Here is a 20513-nt window from a genome sequence, read left to right as displayed (position 1 = left end):
GACCTTGGCTTTAGCAGCCTGGGACTTTCCTCTTGCAGCCTTGCACCTTCTGTCTCCTTTCCAAACACCAGACAAGCTAAACATTATTTTACAGCCTTGGCATCTGGCACACAGCTCTGGGCAAGCCTCTCAGCCTGTCACTGCTGAGATAAATGAGCCCGTTTCAGTGGTCGACTTCATAAAAGTATATGAAAAGTAGTTAACAAAAGGGTATTTCACAAAGCCAGGAATGCAAATGCAACCTCTGAGATAACTAATTAACTGAAGCAGCCATTAAAAGGGGAAGCAGCTTCCCATCTGTGGAAATAGATGTCATTTTATAAAGGCTCTAATTAGTTATGCCCAGTCCTGCAGCCGTTTGGTTGATGATGCACGTGGGCTGCCTCCCACTCTGCAGCTCCTGGGGCTGTGGAGGTAAAGATGTTGGGGAAGAGCCACTTTATCTTACGAAAGTCCCCTATGAGGGTTGTGTTTTCAGCAGCAAACAAAACCAGGGTTGTTTTGTGGAGGTGGCCAGCGTGGCCATGCATAATTGCCTAGCACAGAACAGCGGCAGCACTCTGCCCCAGCAGCACCCCTGTCCTGACCCTGGGGAGATCTGTATTATCCAGCTCCTCCAGGCCCAGAAGAGCTCATGGGGAAGGTTTGCTGGGGCTGTGGCTTGATTCTACCCTGGGCTGTGTCCCTGCCTTTGCTCCAGAGCATGGCTCACACGGGAGCTCCGCAGGGAACACCAGCACCCAGATGGAGCGTGCGGGGATTTGTCCCCACCGTGCCACTGCTGCAGCCCCCACCAAACCCTTTCCAGCTCTTCCCATGCAACCTCCAGCTATGTCTTTGCTCCTCCACCTGGAAGGATTCATGCAAGCCTCCCAGCATGCAGTGAGCTCAGTGGGATTAATGCTGGAGTGGGATGTACCATGGGAATTAGTCACCACAGGGACTTCAGTCAAGTGTTTTGTTTAACGCCTGTTTTCAAAGACATTTGTACTTGGGGGGGAAAAAGAAAAAAAAAAAGAAAAGAAGAATTATGAGCTCTCTGCTCACAGTGTGACTCAGAGGAGCTGTGAGCAGGCACCATTTAAGTGAGATGTGTTTTCATGGCCCTGGTGAAACATGGGTGAGAAGGGGAGAGGGGCTGCTGCCATGCACTGAAACAGCTGAAACCTGCCTGTGCCTGCTTTCATAGAATCCCAGCCTGGTTTGGGTTGGGAGGGACCTTAAAGATCACCCAGTCCCACCCCCCTGCATGGGCAGGGACACCTCCCACCAGCCCAGGTTGCTCCAAGCCCCATCCAACCTGCCCTTCAACACTGCCAGGGATGGGGCAGCCACAGCTTCCCTGGGCAACCTGGGCCAGGGTCTCACCACCCTCACAGGGAAGAATTTCTTCCTATTGTCTGACCAAAATCTTCCCTCTTCCAGTAAAGCCATCACCCCTTGTCCTATCACTACATGCCTTTGTAAAAAGTCCCTCCGAAGGGACTTTTTCCTCCCTCCCTGGGGCAGGACTTCACCTTCTGCCATGGGAAAGGGAGCTGCTGAGAAACTGTTTTTTGCAAATCAAAACACCCAAATGACTGAAATTTGCTCTGCCAACAGCTTCACTACAGAGGGCACGGCGGGGAGAGGTCACCACCCAAACTGCAACCAGTGGCTTGGCCACAGCCTGACCTCCCCAGAAACAGCAACCAGAGCTGCTCCAGTCCAGAAGTGGCTCTGGCCTTTGGTGCACTGAGCAAATCTGTCCCCAGAACACAGAGCAGGGCAACGCTCTGCCCCCCAAGGCCACGCTGCCCCTCACTGTGCTGTCCTGCCTGCACAGCTGCCAGGAACTTGCTCAGCAAGAGCCTCATGGGACGTTGCCAACCCCCTCCTGGGAGCTGCTTTAAAAACAAAGTGCCTCTGCCAGACGTTGCCTCCAAACTGCCTGGGCCCAGGGCACAAACCTTTGCAGAAGACAGATTTTGAGCTGCGTGTCCTGCAGGACTTTGTCTCCTCCCGTCAGGAGGGGGACGGTGACTTTGCAGGACACTGCATCTTGGGGCCTGGTGGCCCTGCTGCCACCCAGGGGAGCTGGTTGCAGCCCAGGTATTATTAGACACAATGGTTTAATTCCTAGGAGCAGCACTTTGCCTCTAGTTCAGCTGGTGCAGTTTGAGGTCCAATGCCCTGGACAAACATCACTGTGCCCCATCCACCCCAGTGCCCAGCCACACAGCTTCCCACAGCAGAGGGCTTTGTAATCCCCCTTTTGTTGCCATTAAAAAAATAATAAATAAATAAGGCAAGCAATGATAATAAATGACCCTAAGCCAAGACATGCAGGACTGTGGGTTGTGTAGCACCAGCTTTGCCAGATCACATAACCCTCCCTGTTTTGCATTCCCTAGGGAAATATGCTCCCTTTGCAGAGCTCAAGCACTCAGAAATCTCTCCTTGCTGCTGTTCTACTTAAGAAAGGGAGAAAAAAAAAATTAAATAAGAGCCTACAGAACATCAGTATCAAGATGCATCATGCCCCCCTTCTCCTCCAGCATCACACAGCACCTCCCCAGCAATGGGCAGAGCAGGAGGCTTGGGGAGAGCAGCTGGGCTCTGTGGCCATAGAGGGAAAGGCAGGTGCTGCCACCAGCCCAGAGAGGCAGGGAGTTTCCCTGTGCCATCCCAGAGAGGCTGGGGAATCCTCCCGTGCTAGCCCAATGTCTACAGGGTAGGGGTCTTTTTTCCAAGCCCCTGAGCAGCAGTTCCCAGCACACTCACAGCTGGTTCCTCAGAACTTCCTCAAGTGCAACACTGAGTCTGCACTCTTGTCCACAGCAGGTTAGAATAAATTGAAACAGAGGGAAAGTCATTAACATCTCTTTCATTAACACCATTTCTCATAGGCCCAGAGAAGCTCAGGCTTTGTCAGATCATGTTCTCACCACGGCTTCACAGCTTCTGAACCTTGAAGAGATCCTTCCAAAAAGCACAACCACCCCCTCGCCCGTTCCCCTTTCAGTCTCCAGCTATTTTTGTTTCACTCCTCAAGATAAAAGTACGTGTGTGGGGGAGGTATTTACACACATGCAAGAAAATATAGATGCACATAAAAATAACCTGTGATGATTTGAGAGAGACATTTCATTTCTGCAGAGCTTTCCATTTCCCACTCCATTATAAAAAAAAAAAAGATAAAAAAAAAATATGAGGTTGTGGAAACTTGGGGAGGGTTTTGCTGTGGCTTTCGTTGGGATGCAGTGAGCATCCCAGCATCCCCCCACCTGCAGGAGGCCCTTGTCACACACAGGGGTGGAAGCCCCCAACAGACAGGGCAGCAGCTGGGGGAAACGTGCACTAGGTTAGCTTGGAAATTCTTCAAGAGAAAAACTAAAGAGGTTTTTGTGTCCCCAGAAAGTTTATGGCTTACTGTGGAGCAAACACAGCAGAGGTGAATTCCTGCAGAAACCTCTCATACTCTTATAACATTAGGGATTCATTTCCACACTCCTAACTGCCCATCTTCACATTGGTTTTACTTTTGAAATGTCTTTTTTAAAGGAAAGAGGGAGAAAAGTGAGTGCCTGGTACTACCAGCTGCAGGCTGCCCTGGGAGCCTGGGCATCAGGGTGATGCAGCATCTGCCCATCCTGTGGGGTGAACAGCCCCAGGGCTCACACACCCACTGCTCCCCCTGCACATCCCATGGGATGGAGTTAGGATCCGCTGACCCCAACAGAAACACAGGATCCATTGGGTAAGACTGGGCTGTGAGCAGCAGCTGGATTTGGGAGGGAGCTCAGGCAGGCAGCAGAGCTCAGCTCAGGGTGAGCATCTCCACCAAAAACAAGACATATCATGAACATCAGACCTAGGGCAGTGCTGCCCATGTCCCTGCAGCCACAGCGTGCCAGGACACCAGCACTGCCCTGCCAGGGGGCACCAGCCAAGGCAGCACAGCTCTGTGGTACAGAACATCCTCACTGGCTCTGGGAAGACAGGATTGTGCTGGCAGAGCCCTGGCAGTGCTGCCAGCCTGGCTTGGGCTTTCATTTCAGCAGGCTGCCACACACAGCATTCTTGGTGACAAGTGACAGCCTTGTTGCATGCACAGTGCTCCACCAAACAGTATCACTATTACCATCTTTTTTTTCTGAAGTATATTAGATAATATGACTGCCCCCCTCCACAATAACCTGGCATTTGAAGGGAGGATTCCAATTATTTGCTGAACATCTCAAGCTGCGATAACACGAGACAGTCCCGTGTCCTACCAGAAAGCACTGCTGTGTGTTACAGGCACTGTGACTGCCCGAAGCTGCTTGCATTGAACCACAGGAGAGCAGTCACAGGATCATTCTGTAATTGCAGGAAGAGATAAGGAGAAAAGGCAGAGCTCTGGCAAAGCCTGCCTGGCTGAGGTGGTTTAAAAATACCTCGCCCCAGCCCTCCTGGCTTCCTGCGGTGCTGCTGGGGGTTGGAAAGCCCAGACTGCTGGTGAGCAGGTGCTCCCTGCAGGCTCCTTCCACTGAAATAACTCGCAGGGTCTCTTCTCCCAAAACTCGAGCCAGATCCCAACAGGGAAGCGTTCTGCCACACTGGAAAAAGCCCAGCAATACACCCTGCCAGGGACCTCCATTGTGTGTTAAGCACAAAGACATCTCACCACCCGTGGGGAGCATCACCCTGCCTGCCAACAGGGAACTGTGCTGGGATGAATCTGAGCACAGTGGAAAATAATAATAATAACAATAATAACAACAACAACAATAGTAAAGTGTATGTATAAAAGCTTGCCCAGGGCCGAGCTGAAAGGGCAGCTGCCCCTCGTGGACCAAGCTTGGATGGGGCTTTAAGCAGCAGTCAGAGGATGCTGCTGGGTGCAGGGCATGGCCTGGGCACTGTGGCTGCTCAGCTCATCAGTGTTCACCTGCACAAGTGGGGAGGGAGGTATGGATGTGGGAAAGGCTTTCCTGGAGCCCCAGAGCTGCTCTCCCATCACCCTTGGCTCACCCTCCCGAGCAGCAACACAACCAGGACTTGGTATTTGCTGCTGGTGCTCTCCCCTCCCCCGAGCACCGCCCCGGGGAAGCGGGACCCGTCGGGGGAGACAAACCAGCCCGCACACGTTTCTTTTGCCATGACTAACAGCTTAAGTAAACGAGGGGGTAAACATGCTCATTTTGCTTTCAAAACAAAAACAAAAAAAGCCACAAAGCCCGGTCCCTGTTCTGCTTCCTTGAGTACAGACGGATGTGTAGCAATTGGCATTTGTCCTCCCGGTGCTTTCACAAGTTGCCAGCGTTAAAACCTGGCAGCCACCACAAGACAAAGTGACATATTTAGCTCAGGAGCAAAGCAGCTCCTTGCTTGTGGATGCCAAGGAGAGGGGGGTGGGAAAGGAAAAAAACCTGCTAGAGAATTACCCGCTGCCCCCAGAGTGATGCTGGGGAGGCTCTGCAGCATCATCTCAAAGCCAGAGCCCATCCCCAAAGCAGCAGAGCTCTGGGGATGGTTGGAATTGGGGACATTTATAACCAAATGCTCCATTCTTGCATTTGGGGTCTCTGCATCCCACAGCAGGTGGCTTTCCAAGGAGAAATACAGCTCCAGGCATTACATCTCACTCACGCTGCAAGTCCCAGGGCTGAGCCCTGACACCCAAAGGTTGCTGCTCCTCTTTGCTTAGAAATGGGTTTGGGCAAACCCCCCAGAAATCCCAGCCTTGGGAGCTGCCTTCCTGAGGAGTGGTCAGGAGGTTTGTTGGCACAAAGGTTGCCTGCATCCACCTGGGCCCTGATTTTATGGACAGTTTTCCTCCAGAGCTGGCTCTGAGGAGCAGCACCTCACCTGCACCCCCCGAGCCATCACCCCATCAGATCCAACAGCCTCTCCTCATCACTCTCTGCTCACATCGTGGTCACACAAAGGCCCTGAGAAACCCAAGTCCTGCAACCCCTCCTGCTCTACACGTGCATCCCAACCTCTGCCTTGGAGCCCAGACCTGACCCTGCTGTGTTCAGGGTCTGACAGTGTTAATTGCCACCAAATGCAGGACTGAGCTGAGGCCATCTCCTGAGCTGTGTGCCAGAAGGATCTCATTTGCTCTGTTTGATGATTCCTCTTGTGGCATTTCAGTAGCAGGTGGTGGAAGGGAGGGAGAAGAAAAAAAACCCACAAACCTATAAAATGTTTAACATCCCTTTATCTTCAATTTATCTGCAGAGAACCCGAACAGCACAATTTCCCCCCACCATCTGGGTGCCACTTTAAAAGACATTTTCTCATATCATTGCAATTTCAGAAAATCTTGTTGTATAGCTATGGAAATCAAGACACTTCACCTAAATTGTGCATCAGTGTGAAGCTTTTTAAACCTCAACTGTAGCTTATAATCTATTTTGACAGCTCACAGACAGCTCCTGAGAGACGTTCCCAGTTCCAACACCACCCGTGCAGGTGAGCCCAGCTTTGAGTGCTGCAGTCCACGAGGCAAACTCCTCTGCTTCCTTTTGTGCTGATTTCTGCTTGCTTTTGCCTTGTTTTGCTAAAGTCATGGAAAAAAAGATTCCCTTGCAGAGCTTTGAACCTGCTTGCCTAAACACTGGGAGCTGCAGGCTCTTGTATATGGGTGCACAGAGATGCACGTGTCCAGGTCTTGTGTTTCCCACTCAGGCACCCCAAAATAGCTTGGAAACACACTGAGCTACTCCAAAACCTTAGAGAAATCTGAAAGGTCCTTCTAGGCATCCTGCAAGCAGGCAGCCTGGGAGAGGAGAATCATAGAATCATTAAGGTTGGGAAACACCTCTAAGATCAAGTCCAACTGTCAACCCAACACCACCACACCTACTAAATCATGTCCTGAAGTGCCACATCTATACTTTTCTTAAACACCTCTGGGGATGGTGACTCCACCACTTCCCTGGGCAGCCTGTTCCAGTGCTTGACCACTCTTTCAGTAAATAAATTTTTCCAAATCTCCAATCTAAACCTCCCCTGGCTCAAACTTGAGGCCATTTCCACTCATCCTTCCCAGAGCAGGGCTCTGGGGGTGTCCCTGCTGCACTCAGCCCTTCTTAGACACCCCAAATGGCTGTGAGGAAAGCTGCTCCTTGCAGACAGCTCACCCCAAAACACAGCTTGGGAGGAGAAGGGCTTTGGTGGCAGGATGAGCTGTGTCCTTCAGCTCTCCAGCCCCCAGCCCTTGGCTTGGCTGAGCTGCAGCCAGAGCCTTAACCCCTGCCCACACAAGCACGTCCCCTAATCAAAGGGGTGATTTTTTCCCACATGATTCCACAGGCAAAGCCAGGACTCAAGCCCCTGTTACAGGAGGGCAAAGCTTTTGTCATCAAACACCCCCTGACTCTGGAGGGGTCTGGCAGCTCACTGAGGCCATGGGCTAAACTCAGGTTTAGTAAACCCAGGACTGGGTCTACACCTGCCAAATCAGGCCTGGATGAGGCAAAACTGTGGTGTTACCACCCTGTGAGACCTTAAAGCAAGAAGCCTGGTCTGGAGAAATTCACACTGTGTGCTGTTCAGAGGAGCCAGGGACATTTCCAGTGGAGAAACTGATGTCCACGAGGAGCCAAAAAGCCACCCAAGGGCTGAGGATCAACCTTACTACTCCACACACGTCACTTCACGTGTGCCTCAGTTTCCCCAGCGTACAGAGCAGGACATTTTCAGCCCTGGAAATGCAAGCTGCATCTTCCATGTTTGCACCAATACCATCAGACATCAGCCCTGGGGAACTCAGGTGGATGCTGGTCCTGTAGTGCTCTTCCCAAAGGTGGCTCCTGGTGGCTGGAGCTAGCTGGAATGCTGGGAGGACCTGGAATGCTGAGCATGCCTTCCCAGCCCTCCCCCTGCTTTTCAAAAGTTGCAGTAAATCAGCATCCCTGCAAATTGGCCTCTTTTTTTTTTTTTTCCTCTGGCTTGATGGAAAAAAAAAAAAAGAGGAATTTAAAAATGCAGCTCATCAGGGAGCTAAAGAGAGGTTAATCCTAATGGATTCATCAGCTTGCAGGGGGACAGGAAGGAGGAGCAGAGCAGCAGCCAAGCCTGGCAGCTCGTCCTGAGGGTGTTTTGGTCTTGCAGTAAGAGGCAGATCCCAGGCTTAGGTACACCTTCCCTGAGCTAACACAGAGTCCTCAGTGCAATTCTGATCACACCCTGGGAAGAGCAGAGAGCAGTGTTTGGCTTCACCACCCCACCAGCTGCTCATCATCTGCCTTCAGACACAGATAGGGGACAAAACCCAGGGTGTGGGGCAGTCCTGGCTCGTGTTAACTCCCCTGCAGAACTCAGGGGGTGACTAGGAAAGAGGTTTTGAGCCAAGCAGAACATCCCCAAGGCTTTCCACCACTTCCTGCCCAAAGCAGCACCCACCACGGTGCCCTGACCACCCTGCCAGGTCCAGCCCGTGGCTCCTGGGGCCAAATCCAAGCCCAGTAACCCAAGACATCAGCACCTGCCTCCTGGCAGAGCTGGGTGCTCTTCATGGGGTGAAACTTCTTTATAGGCAGCTAATTGAGCTTAGGCAGAAGGGCTTGAACATAATTAGTGACAGTGAAAGCAAGGAGGTTTAAAAAGGTTATTAATGAGAGACACCACTGTATACAACAGCATGACCACAGAAAAAAAAAAAAAAATTGGATCCATTAAGTATCATTATCAAGGCCTGGAGCTAATTATTTAAACTTAATGAAACTAATACATTTCTCCAGCACTGGCAGCAGTGCTCTTCTCATGGGGGAGCAGCACTGAGAAGGCTCAAGCCATGGTGTCCCAGCAGCAGCCCCACTGACCCTGGCCTCTGCTGCCTCTGGGCTCCACATTCCCCAGAGCTAAGCCCCCTTCCAGGTGCTTTTAGAAGAAATACACTCATTTTAGCAGGGAAACTTTCACTTCAGCAGCTCAAAGACCTTCTGGTCAATGATATCCTATGCAGGTCCCCCTCCTGCACCCATGTTTTGGGACTGCCTGGGTACAAAGCAGGGCACCCATCCCCCTGCCTCTCTCCCCACTCCTCCTCCTCTCCTTTGTTTTGAGCAGCTCTTTGGAAACTAGAGGAGAAATAACTCCGAGCCAAGGCAGTCATGATGATCTCACTGCTAATTATGCAGAGGAGTCATTTAGCTGTGGCTGCAAGTGATGAAGTGATATGAGAAAGAGGAACAAAACTCCACGACCACTTTGTGCAGTGAAAAAAAAAACCACAAAGTGAACAAACCAAAATGCCTCGACCTGTGCCTGCCCCTCTGCAAGCCACTGGGAATGCTGTGCTACCCCAAAACCCACTGCAATTAGGGACAGGCAGCTCTGATTGGGAAACAAAAATCCCACGAGCTCCATGTTCCCCTCACCTTTATCTGGGTCCATTTCCCACCCCAGTTCCAGCAACAGGATCATCCCTGCAGCAGGACTCACCATCATTGTAAAGAGGAGCCTGGGATTAGCACTAGCTTTATTAAAAACACTCACTCACACCTCATTTTACTTTCACACTGGAGATGATTTACCTTGATTTATTCTAATTAGTTGTAATTTATTGTTTTAATGAGCTCTTCTGCAGGCTTTTTTGTGCTTCATAACTGCCCTCCTCCTTGCTATAATATGTTTCAAGGAGGTCTTTTAATAAGGAGATTTTTTTCCAAGGCTGCCTCAGATAGAAAGCTTTTTGTTGCAATATGAAAGAAGAAAATTAAGGCAAAATTTGCCTTTCCTTCAGGATGGGTTTGCTGTGGAGCAGCTGACTGGGAGCAGGAGGCTGCACTTCAGCATGTCACTCAAAGGGCAAGAAAGCCCTTGATTACCAGCAGTGTTTGCAAGTGGGTTTAAAGACTGACAAAAGAAAACAAACAGGAGAAAATCTCCTTCCCTCCATCTCCTTCCATCACACAGCAAAGACTTCTCTTTGGACACATCCAAAATAAAGCAGCCAAGATTCACTTTGCAAGTAGAGACCAAAACTGCAACAGAGCAACATCTGCAACAGAAGAGAAACTCCCAAAGAGAAATGGGGGAAGACCCCAGATGATCCTGACTTTAGCAAACACCTGGGGGAACATCCTTTGGGGGAAAAGGGACTGTCCTGTATGGAAGGGGCTTGGGTTTGGGTGAGAAATAGTGAGAAACCCTCAGGAACCAAGAGATGCTGTGGAGGAGGAGCTCTGGGGAGGAGAAACAACTAAAGGTGTCATATCGAACCCTCTCTGCAAACCCAGGTGATCTGCAGGAATTAAAACCAGCTCCTGAGCCATGGGCACACACGGATGCAAAAGTGCTGCTTGCCCAGAGGAGGGCTGGACACAGCTTTGGGAGCTGCTGTGCCAGCCTTGGCCACGGCTCTGCCCAGGCACATGCTGGGGCTGAGGAGCGAGAAAATCAGACCAACCCAGCTCTTCTAGGAGTAGAAACAGGGCCTCTAGACATGCCTGGTTTATCTGGATGGATCTGGAACTTCTTGGGGATTATTTACCCTGCTCTGCATGCTGCCAACCAAAATAAATCAATTCGGCTTTTACTTCCATTTTAGGAAAATAAATCCTCTGGGACAGGCTGGGAGCCACGTGCTCACCCAGCCTGGCTCGGGTGGGGTGTAAACCAGACAAACTGCCTGTGCCCCTGCCCCAGCCTTGCCAGGGGCTGGTGGAGGTCCTGTGGCTTCCTCAGCAGCTCAGGATGGGCAGCAGGACATGGCCAAGAGGTTTATTCACCTCCTGAGAGCCAAACGTCCTGCCCCTGAGCTGCTGACAAGCTCTGCCAGGGCTCAGGTGACCTTATCCTTATCACTTCTGCAGCCACAGGCTCCCAAGGCTGGTTTCTCATGACTCAGCCCCCTTATCTCACAGCACTCTGTTCCCAGCCCCAAGCCCTCCCCATCAGCCCATCCCAGCTCCATGTCTGCAGCACTGGGAATCACCAGCTTGTGCTGCAGGAGGGATCAACCAAGAAGCTGGAAAAAACTTTCCCAAAACAAAATGGAAGCACAAAACACTTGCGCCTTCTTCCAGCTGCCCAGGAGAGCTTTGGTGGGGCTTAGAGCTGAGCTTGCAAGCTCATGGTCCTGAGAGGCTTCCAAGAGCTGCTGGATCTCCCAGCTCAGCCCCAGGCCCAGCATCTGTGCTCCCTTCTCCAGCTGCTGCCCAGCCACGTGCTGGCACCAGTGGCAACAAAGAGCCTAATGCTAATTGCCAAGCATCCAACTGCTTAATTACACCGGCCTCTTTCAGATACCATTGTTTATTTTACCAGAACTGACTTTTCAGAAAGGAAAAAATAAAATATTTCCAACACCTGCTCCCTTCCCCTCCTGGGGCAGGGCCCGTGCTGGCAGCAGGACTTGAAAGACTTGATTAGGATGGTTCCTCCACCTCTTTCAGCAGTAAAAATAATTTGGCTTTCAATGAATTGGATATTGATAAGTCTCATGCTGCTCCAGAAGGAAAAACAAGGGAGCACCAGCCTCTGAGTGACTTGGAGGGGGCCAGTAGTGAGGTGCTGCTGGGGCTGGGGTGCCCTGTGCAAGGTGAGTTGCTCACCCCATGTATGAGAGGGTCCCAAAATGCACAGCCCGGAGTCTCAGTGTCTCCCCAGCCCCCTCAGCCAGCCCGAGCTTGAACCTGCAGGGACCTTGCTCCTCCCTGCCAGGAGGGTCCTTGCCCAAAGCCTCATCCTGCCCTCAGCAACTCCCCGTTAGAGCTGGTATGAAGCCATAAACCATGAAGTGTTGTGACACCACCTCGTGCAGTGTCATCACTGGAAACCCATGAAATTGTATGTAATTGGCCAAGTGGCCATCACAGCATGGTGTCACAGCTCTGAGGGCTTCAAGCCGTTACCTCACGGGCAGGCTGAGGATGAGCAAACAGCTCCTGCTCCCTGCTGGCCCTGGGACCCCAGGAACACACATTTTCCCACCCCACCCTCCTCAGACACGGAGGCTGACGCACAAACACCCTTATATTTCTGCCTCCACATCAGCAGGGATGGCTCCTTTTTAAAAACCTCCTTCCCTTCAATAATCAAGTCATACTTTTAAAAAAAAAAGGAAAGAAAAGAAAAGAAGAGCAGATCTCCACTTACAATTATTTCATTAGTGTTTGATACTCCAGACAACCCAACAGCTTCAGACGCCGCTGGCTGGTGTGAGAGGTCCTTGGTGCTAATTGCTGATGCCAACCTCAGCCATTAAGAAGTTATTGCTTAATGCATCTGACAAAGACTGTTGGAAGATGTTATTAGGGAATTCATCAGAAAGCAGAACCAAATAAACCTGAGTGTGATTAAATCTTCCTCCCCCAAACTGCAGTGTAAAGGGGTTGGTGCTGGTGTCTTCTCACAGGTGTGACAGAACAAGAGGGAAGGGCTTCAAGCTGCACCAGGGCAGGTTTAGACTGGACGTTAGGAAGGATTTTTTCACAGGAAGAGTGGTTAGACACTGGAATAGGCTGCCCAGGGAGGTGCTGGAGTCACCGTCCCTGGATGTGTTTAAGGATCGTTTGGATGTGGTGTTGGTGGATATAGGGGAGAACTTTGTAAAGTAGGGATGATGGTTGGACTCGGTGATCCCAAGGGACTTTTCTAACCTGAATAGCTCTATGATTCTATGATCAGCAGGAAAACCAGGAGCTGCCACCAGGAGCTGTCACCAGGAGCTGTCACTGCAGCATCTCTTCCCTGAGCCTGGGGCTCGCTTGGCCCCATCCCTGGTGCAGCTGCAGCCCGGGGACCTGCCCATCCCCTCGGGGGTGGGAGCAGAGCTCAGCTGTGGCCAATCCCCCCCACAGCCCCCGTGGGGCCCCAGCTGGTCCCTGGAGCCCACAGCCCAGCCTGGGGCAGCCCTCAGGGTCAGGGCTGCTGGGGGGTCAAGTGCAGCCTCTGGCTGCAGGAGGCAGGGAGCCTGGGGGTGTTTTTAAAAAACAGACTGAAAAAAAAAATAAATTATTTGAAAGGGTGAGGAAGAGGAGGGGTGTTTTGTGCTGGAGAGGTGTCAGCCATGGGGCTCCGAGTGGCACAGGGACACAGGGCAGGAGCTGTGCCTCATGACTTTTTTGCTGTCCATCCTGGGGTGGGTGTTGCATTTCAGGAGTTACATTTTATTCATAAAAATTGCTGTGCTCACGGCTGGCCCTGGCAGAGCTGTCGTGGCTGAGCCTGGGGCTGCCTCCTGCTGACCAGTGTCGGGGTGTTGTCCACAACCTGGGGGTCCAGGTTCTGTAATAACTATTAAAAATCAAATATAATATATAAACGAAGGGCGAGAGCCCCCAAGCTCCCCTCTGTGACCTGGACTGTGGGTACCAGGGTGGCCCCCAAGCACCCAGGCTGGGGTTTACAGCATGTGGTGGGCTGTTGTTGGTAACCACATCCCAAATGAGCCAGAGCAGAGCATGTGAGGTTGTATTTTTAACTCCAAGGACCTGGTGACATGGAAAACTGGGTGCCCAGTCCAGGTGTCGCACAGATGGATGGAAAACTCCTGCCCATTGGCACCTCTGCTCTGCCAGCCCTGGGCATTGCAGCATGTTCATGAATCTTACCTGGTGCTTTGCCCCTGGAAACAATTTTAAGGCTGTTTCCAGACCCCAGCAGAAACCATTTGCTGGAATTAGCTGGGAGGTTCTTGCCTGTGAAGCTGTCAGGGAGGATCTGGCAGGGTGAAATGGAAAGGGGGATGGTGCAAACCCAGCCAGTTCAGTGGCTGATTTAGCATCCCCAGGCAGGAGAATCATTTGCAAACCCTCAAGGGGGTAACGAAAGGATGAGCCCATGGTCCTCACCAGGCTCAGTGTCTCCCCCAGCACCCTGAAGCTGGGACTCAGTATTCACAGAATGCAGAAAAAAACCCAAGCAAATGCTTCAGCTGCCCATCAGTGCAACCAACCCCACACATCTCTCTTCTCCTGTCCTCTATGAGGATGACCCCATGCTGGGCTAAGAGGTGGCACATGGTGACATGCCCCCCTCCTCCCCAGGGCCCTCCTGCAGCCTCACACCCGGCCCCCAGGCTCAACTGAGACGCACGGAGGCTAAGAACATCCATTGGGTTTTATTCCTCAGGTCTGACAAGTAAAAGCACAAATTCTCTTTGGAAAAAAAAAAAAAAAAGTAAAACAAAACAAAACCAACAACCAAACCCCAAAAGCAACGTTCAAGACACGTGGACAGTTTGTGTTTCTCAGGACGTGCCCTCAAGCTCCGCTGCTGGACACGCGTCCTTTGCAGAGATGTAGGTTTTTAAAAAAAAACAAACCAACAAACAACCCCCCCCCCAAAAAAAAAAAACAACCCACAGAAGAGGAAAAGACACAGGGCTACAGGATTCCACCTCAATTTTAGAGGAAAAAAAAGGGCCCTTTTTTTGCTATTGTCATAAATGTCCCATCCGAGCGACTCAGAGCAAAAAAACAACCTTCATGAGGACATCCATTCCGCTCGGCCCCAGGGGCACAGCATCTCTACTGGCACCTCAGACTGCTACAAGCCCTCGGGGGTGGTGGCCTGGTGCCCGGTGCGTGTGCCCAGCGCGCGTGCCCTGGCTCTCAGCTGATCCCCCTGGGAGAGGGGGTGGTGGGTGCTGCCGTCCCCCCAGCGCGGCACCCGTCACCCTCGCCAGAGGCTGCCCGGACACTGTGCTGCAGGGGACTGGGGAGCGGGGGTCCTGGGAGAGAGGGGAGAGAGGAGGAGGGGGTGCCGGGGCATGGGGGGAACACGGGTGGCTGGTCAGGCACAGGTGGCCTCCTGGCTCTCCACGGGGATCTCGCTGCCGCAGCCGCCCTCACCGTACTGCTGGTAGGGGGGGATCTGGGGCGCCTCAATGATCAGCAGCCCCTCCGGAGACAAGGAGGCAAAGACCGTGATGGGGTCCACCTCGTAGGGCAGCCTGCAGGAGGGGAGGAAAGGTGAGATGGTTTAAGAGCTGGGAGGCTGGGGTGGCCGCATCCCCCATCCCTGCTGGACAACAAACCTCGGGAAGCCCACACAGGACCCCCAGCGTGTGAGGAACCACAGATTCCAGACCAGGCAACTGGGATGGGCTGCCCAGGGCAGCAGTGGAGTCACCATGCCTGGTGGGATTTAATAAAAAGCGTGGATGTGGTGCTGAGGGATGTGGTTTAGCGGTGGCCTTGGCAGTGCTGGGTTAATGATTGGACTCCACGACCTTAAATCTCTTTTCCAACCCAAACGATTCCCTGACTCTGTGATGCCGAGCCCGGCGCGGGGCTCAGCAAAGCCCGCCTTGTTACCGTAGCACCCGGGAATGTGCTGGGATATTTCAAGAGGCTCCTGGCCAGCCTGGCCCCTCTGTTTAATCTCCCCAGCAGATGTGTTTGACGGGATGTCACCAGCCGCTTGTGCCGCCCGGGCTCCTGCCGAGCAGGAGTAAATCCCCGCCGGCCGCAGCCTTGCCCGTAAAAGGAGCCGCCGCAGCTGCCGAGCAGCAGGAAGCGTGGTGCTCGCCCCAGCTTTTCCCGTGGGAGTTTGGGATGCACGGGGCTGGAAAAGCAAAGCTGAGCTGCTGCCAGCTGAGGAAACCCTTCCCATGCCCCGGGCGTTGCTGCTTCTCCCATTTAACCCCACGAGCCCTGCGGGTGGGGGGTCTGCCCCCCGCTTTGCCAGGGTCCTGCCTCCGGACTCGCCTTTCCTCCCTGCCCTTGGCTGGTGTTGTTGCCAGAGTGAGCTGTGGTGGTGAGTCAACGAGATAGCAATCTGCCTGACATCACCGGGATAGATGGACAGATACACACCGGGATGTTCTCTGGGGATGGTGTCAGCCCATCATGCCCCGCTGAACCCCAGGGGATGTGCTGGCACCAGCAGCACAACTCCTCACACCCCTTCTGCTTCCCGGCACCCCAACAAGCTCCAAACGCAGCCCTGGGCCTGGAGGAGACTGACAAAGCTGGTACCTACTGGATTTTCTTGGTGAAGTTCTTGGAGACGATCCCTCCTTCCACCTGCTGCTCCTCGTGTTTGCCTGCAGGGAAGGGCAACACTCCATATCACCACCTCACTGGGAGATTATTTTTTTCCCCAACAAACAACAAAATCCCACAGGAAGGTTTCCAGAGGAGTTGTTTCCTTTCTACAGTGCAAACCCTTCCCTCTGGGAAGGGCTTGGGGAGCTTCTCCTAAGTGTGAAAGGAGATGCTGGACACAGCACACCCGTATTTCCAGTGAGATCCTGGGGTCTTGCAGGCTGCCATGAGCTTGGGCCCCCAGATGTAATAAAATCTTTGGAGGTGGCAGCATCCCCCCTTGTCCCACTCCCCTTGCTCCTGGCCTGGAGCTTCTCTGAAGTTAAAATCACACTGGTACCTGCCCCAACCCTCCCTGGCCTGCACATTTCCCCCTGCAATGCTGTGAACCCCAAATAAACCCCCAGGGCTGTGCTGCAGGATGTTGGTGCCAGGCTGAAGGGAGGTGGTGAAGCCCACACCCCCTCTCCCCATCTTTAGCTGAATTTTTAGGGAATTTTTTAGCTTCTGGCTGGCTCATCCCTAGGCTGAGGCTTCTCTCAGGGCTGGGGACTTGTGGGGTGACTACCCCCCACTTCCCTGCACCGGAGCTGCCTCTCGCTCGGCCCCTTTAAAGGGAATCTCCCTCCGTTCTGGCCTCACCCCGGCTATAATTAACCGAGCCCGGCTGGGGCCCCTCTTGGCAGCTCGGCAGGGCGCTGCCGCCGCAGTGCTGCCTCCCCTGCCAGCCGGGGCCAAAAGCAGGGAGATTTACCCCAAAGGAGGCTTTTCCTTCTCATTTTTAGCCACAAACCACCACGGCTTGTGAGCCCAGTCCCCTTGTGGGACCCCCAAACCACACAGGGGGCTGCCCAAAGCCTTCCCGCAGCCCTGGCCCTGCTCCCAAACACGGGGCTGCCGCCGCTGGCTTAAAATAAAGGTGATTTTTGCATTTTATGGCAATTTCTTGAGCCGGAACAGGCCGGGCTGCTTTTCATGCCCCGTTCTTCCCCAGTGCCTTCGCCCTCACCTGACACCTCGACGTAGCCATCCTTGGTTTTGACCGTCAGCTCCTCGGGCTTGAAGCTGTGCACGTTGACACACACCTTCCAGGGCTCGCGGGGAAAGGGCGCGGGGCTGCGGGGCTCGGGGTACCCCCCGAAGCGGGCGCCGTAGCCGGGGGCCATGGCGGAGGCTCGGGCCATGCCGGTGCGCAGGGGACCCGGCCAGGTGGTGGTGAGCCGGGGCCGAGCCCAGTCGGGCCAGTCCGCCGTCAGGTCCCCGGGGAAGGGGGACATGCCGAAGTCATCGTCCAGCAGGCGCGAGGTCAAGCCGGGCTCCCGGAACGGGTCACGGACACTGCGCCTGCCAGGGTAATGGCAGGAAAAGGGCATCTGGCTGTCAGCCATGGCTTGCAACGGAGGGGTCCGAGTGTGTCCCCGGGGCTCTCCCACGGAGCCTCAGCCCCTGCGCGGCTGCTCCTGCCTGTGAACTTCCCCGAGGAGCCTGTCCCGGAGGAGACGCATCCACCCCGGGCAGGACGCGCGGCTTGCGGGGGGATGCCGCGGGGACGGTCTCTTCCTTCCCCGGCACCAGGTGAAGGACGACAGAGAAAATCAATTCAGAGCTGAATCACCGGGAGCTGGAGGAGCGCAGGAAGGACGGAGGGAGGTCTCTGGCCGTGAGAAAATGCTTCCTGTCTGGCCGTGATCCCAGGGACCAGGGAGAGGAAAATAAAACTTCTCGTCAGGAGAGGGAGAAAAAAACCCAAACCAAACCAAATATCCCGAGATGAAGAAGTTAATCTCTCTCCTCTTGCTCCCCAGCACTTTATGGGTGACTTTCCCTGCTGCTCCTGTGCAAGAGCTGCAATAAATGCCTGAGCTCAGAGCCGAGAAACTTCTCTAACCTTCCAGCCGCCAGGCGAGTGCTATTTATGTGGATTTGGGAGGAGGGGGGTGTGTGTTTTGCAATTCCTGCCCTGTCAGCCGAGTATTTTGGAGAGGATGAAACAGCCGTGGAGAATCTGGGCTGTGGCAGCTGACCTCTCCCGTCGGCCCGAGGATCCCAGCTGCCACGGGGCCAGGGAGCTTCGGCAGCTGCCTGGGCCCTCACCTCCCCCTCCCAGGACCCTGCACCCAGCCAGCCTGCCCAAAATAGCCCCCGAGCTCAGGGCCAGCTGCTTTCCCCCCAGTGTCACCTGTTAAAAATACCCCCCCCCTTGGTGGGGTTGGGCCAAGCTGTTCCCTGCACTGTAAAGCCACGTGTCCCCATGGCACTGAGCAGTCCACTGTACCGGGAAATGGGTCACTGGTGGCACCCCCGGGGGGTGGCAGCACCCTGAGGGTGGCTATTTGGGGGATGCTGGGGCAGGAGATGGATCCCTGGTTGCGGCCAGCAGCCTGCAGGGTGTTGGCCAGCTGGGCTTGCCCACATGGGGTGGGTGCGAGCAGGACTGCAGGAGGGAAGCCGTGCGACATGGGATGCTCCTCTCCGGCCTCGTTTCCCCGGCCAGACGTGGAGGAATGTCCCCCAAGCCGGGAAGGAGAGGCACCAAGGGCCGGCCCTGGCGCTGCTGCTCAGCACCTGCCTCCTCCTCCTCCTGCCCCGCCGCGTGCCCGGGCTCTGCTGCAATCTCCGTGTGCGGGCAGGGCGAGGCGGGGTAATCACAGCCGCGCGGCGCTGGGGCTAATTACAGGGCAGCAGCGGGGAGGGGGCAGCAGCCGTGGGAAGAGGCGCGGCAGCGGTGGTGAGAGAGCCCTCGGCCAGCACCCAGCCCTGACAGCACCGCGGGGAGTACCTGGTGGCCACGAGGGGCTTTCCATGGAGGTGGTCCGTGCATGGCTCGGGTGGGTGATGGGCTGTGCTGGAGGATGGGATGTCATCAGTGAAGGTCATGCTGGATACGGGAGCACTTCCTCATGCTGCGTCCTCCCTTCTGGCTCTGCCTCATGCTCCTTCTCTCCAGCATCTGCAATTTCTTCTAATGGACTTGATGGAACTAATTACAGCAGGAAGACTTTAATGCGGCGCAGGCTGCGCAGCGATTCAGCCACTGGTCGCTCCAAGGGCGTTAATCACCCTGCACCGACGCGGCATCCCTGAGGGGGGGGAGCTGCCTCTCCCTGGAGCGGTGCAGGGCTGCTCCCCAGCACTCAGCTCCTTCCCTCCATGTGTGGGGACAGTCAGACATCAGGGGGGGTCTCCCAGAGACCAAGAGTGATGCCTGGAGAGGTCCCAGATGCTGGCTGAGCACCCCTGGGTGCAGGGAGGCAGCTGCCAATGGAGGGGCAGAGCAACCCACTCCATTCCCTTGTCCTGCCTAGGTGTGGGCTCCTGCTGCCCGGGGGTGACAGCAGAGTGCTCCAGGAGACATTGCCTCACAGCAAGCCTCTGGACACCTCTTACCTTGGCTGGGGAGTGGGATCACCTAACACCCAGCTCTGCACCTGCCCAGGCAAACACTGGCCCACAGCAAGAGGGGGACAAACTCCGAGGAGGTTTCAGGCAGCCTCAACATCCTGACATGTTTCCAGGAGCCTCCCAACATCTCCAGTCCTGCATTTCCCCACATAACTCTGGGCCATCCTCCCTCCCCAGCCAGGAATTCTCCCTGTCGCCTTGTTTATCCCAGTTAGTCACATGTCCCCTTCCGCCAGCTCTTGCCCTCTGAGCCATCCCAATTTAGCTCCTGTTGTCACTCCAAATCTCCCAGCTGCCTCCTGCCACCAAGCTGGCCCCACAACACAACTCTGGGGAGCACAAAGTGGCCTCACAAGTTCCCTTCTCCTCCAAGTGACCTCAGGATGCTCCCCCGTTTCCCCAGGATCTGTCTGTGCTGTGGCTGGGCCCTTGTGGGTGCCCATCTGAGCCCTACTGGGAACAGCACGGGGACCTGGTCCAGTGCTACTGCTCCCCTGTGCAGCTCCCTGTCAGCCTGCTGGAGCATCCCAGAGCAATGGGTGCAATTTGGGGTGCTGGAGAGTCCCCACCACCCTGTTGCTCACAGGGGAGCACCCTGGCTCCTGCTAAGACAGCCAATGAGGTGACTGCAGCAGGACGCTGAGGTGCAGGAGCATCATGCAGGGCTTGGAGTGAGGGCAGGGAAGGGCCCTAAGGAAAGCACCAGCAAACCCACACGGTGACCTCCATGGGGAGACGTGCTTCTGGCTTGGGCTACTGGTGCCTGAGCGAGGTGGGGGAACCCAAAATGCCTGGCAAAGGGCAGCGAGAGCCTGGCCCAGCAGGGAAGGGAGAGCTGCCAGAAATCCTAGCCCACATTTGTTTTTTTGCTTCAGCCAGTGCCCTGAGGAGCCAGTCCTCAGCTGCTGGGCATGGAGGCACATGCCCTTCCCTACACAGCAGCTGAAACAACCCAAAATATCCCACCGCACGCAGTTGGATCCGAAAGGAACATGACAAACAGGGCTGCAATGAGAAGGAAATACTGTCTGAACCTTTATTGTAACCCTTTTTCTAACCAGGCTAACAACTCAAATACCCCAGGAAGACTAAAGAATACAGCATGAGTTTCGATGGAGAGAAAAGCAGGGGTTTTACAGT

The 20513-nt window shown here is 54.3% G+C and overlaps 1 protein-coding gene across 1 annotated transcript; it reads right to left on the bottom strand.

Moving 5' to 3' along the window:
• Positions 1-14022: 14022 nt before the first annotated feature.
• Positions 14023-17824, bottom strand: HSPB8 (heat shock protein family B (small) member 8). The gene is made up of 3 exons (XM_051634333.1): positions 16981-17824; positions 15907-15970; positions 14023-14875 (listed from the first exon to the last, which is right to left on the bottom strand). The coding sequence occupies exons 1-3, from the start codon at positions 17357-17359 to the stop codon at positions 14716-14718; spliced, it is 603 nt and encodes a 200-aa protein (XP_051490293.1). The 5' UTR covers positions 17360-17824; the 3' UTR covers positions 14023-14715.
• Positions 17825-20513: the final 2689 nt, after the last annotated feature.

This window comes from Apus apus, chromosome 16 (genome assembly GCF_020740795.1).
Source record: "Apus apus isolate bApuApu2 chromosome 16, bApuApu2.pri.cur, whole genome shotgun sequence".
NCBI lineage: Eukaryota > Metazoa > Chordata > Aves > Apodiformes > Apodidae > Apus > Apus apus.
Note: the sequence above shows the minus strand (reverse complement) of the source record. Positions and strands in the feature narration are given on the sequence as shown.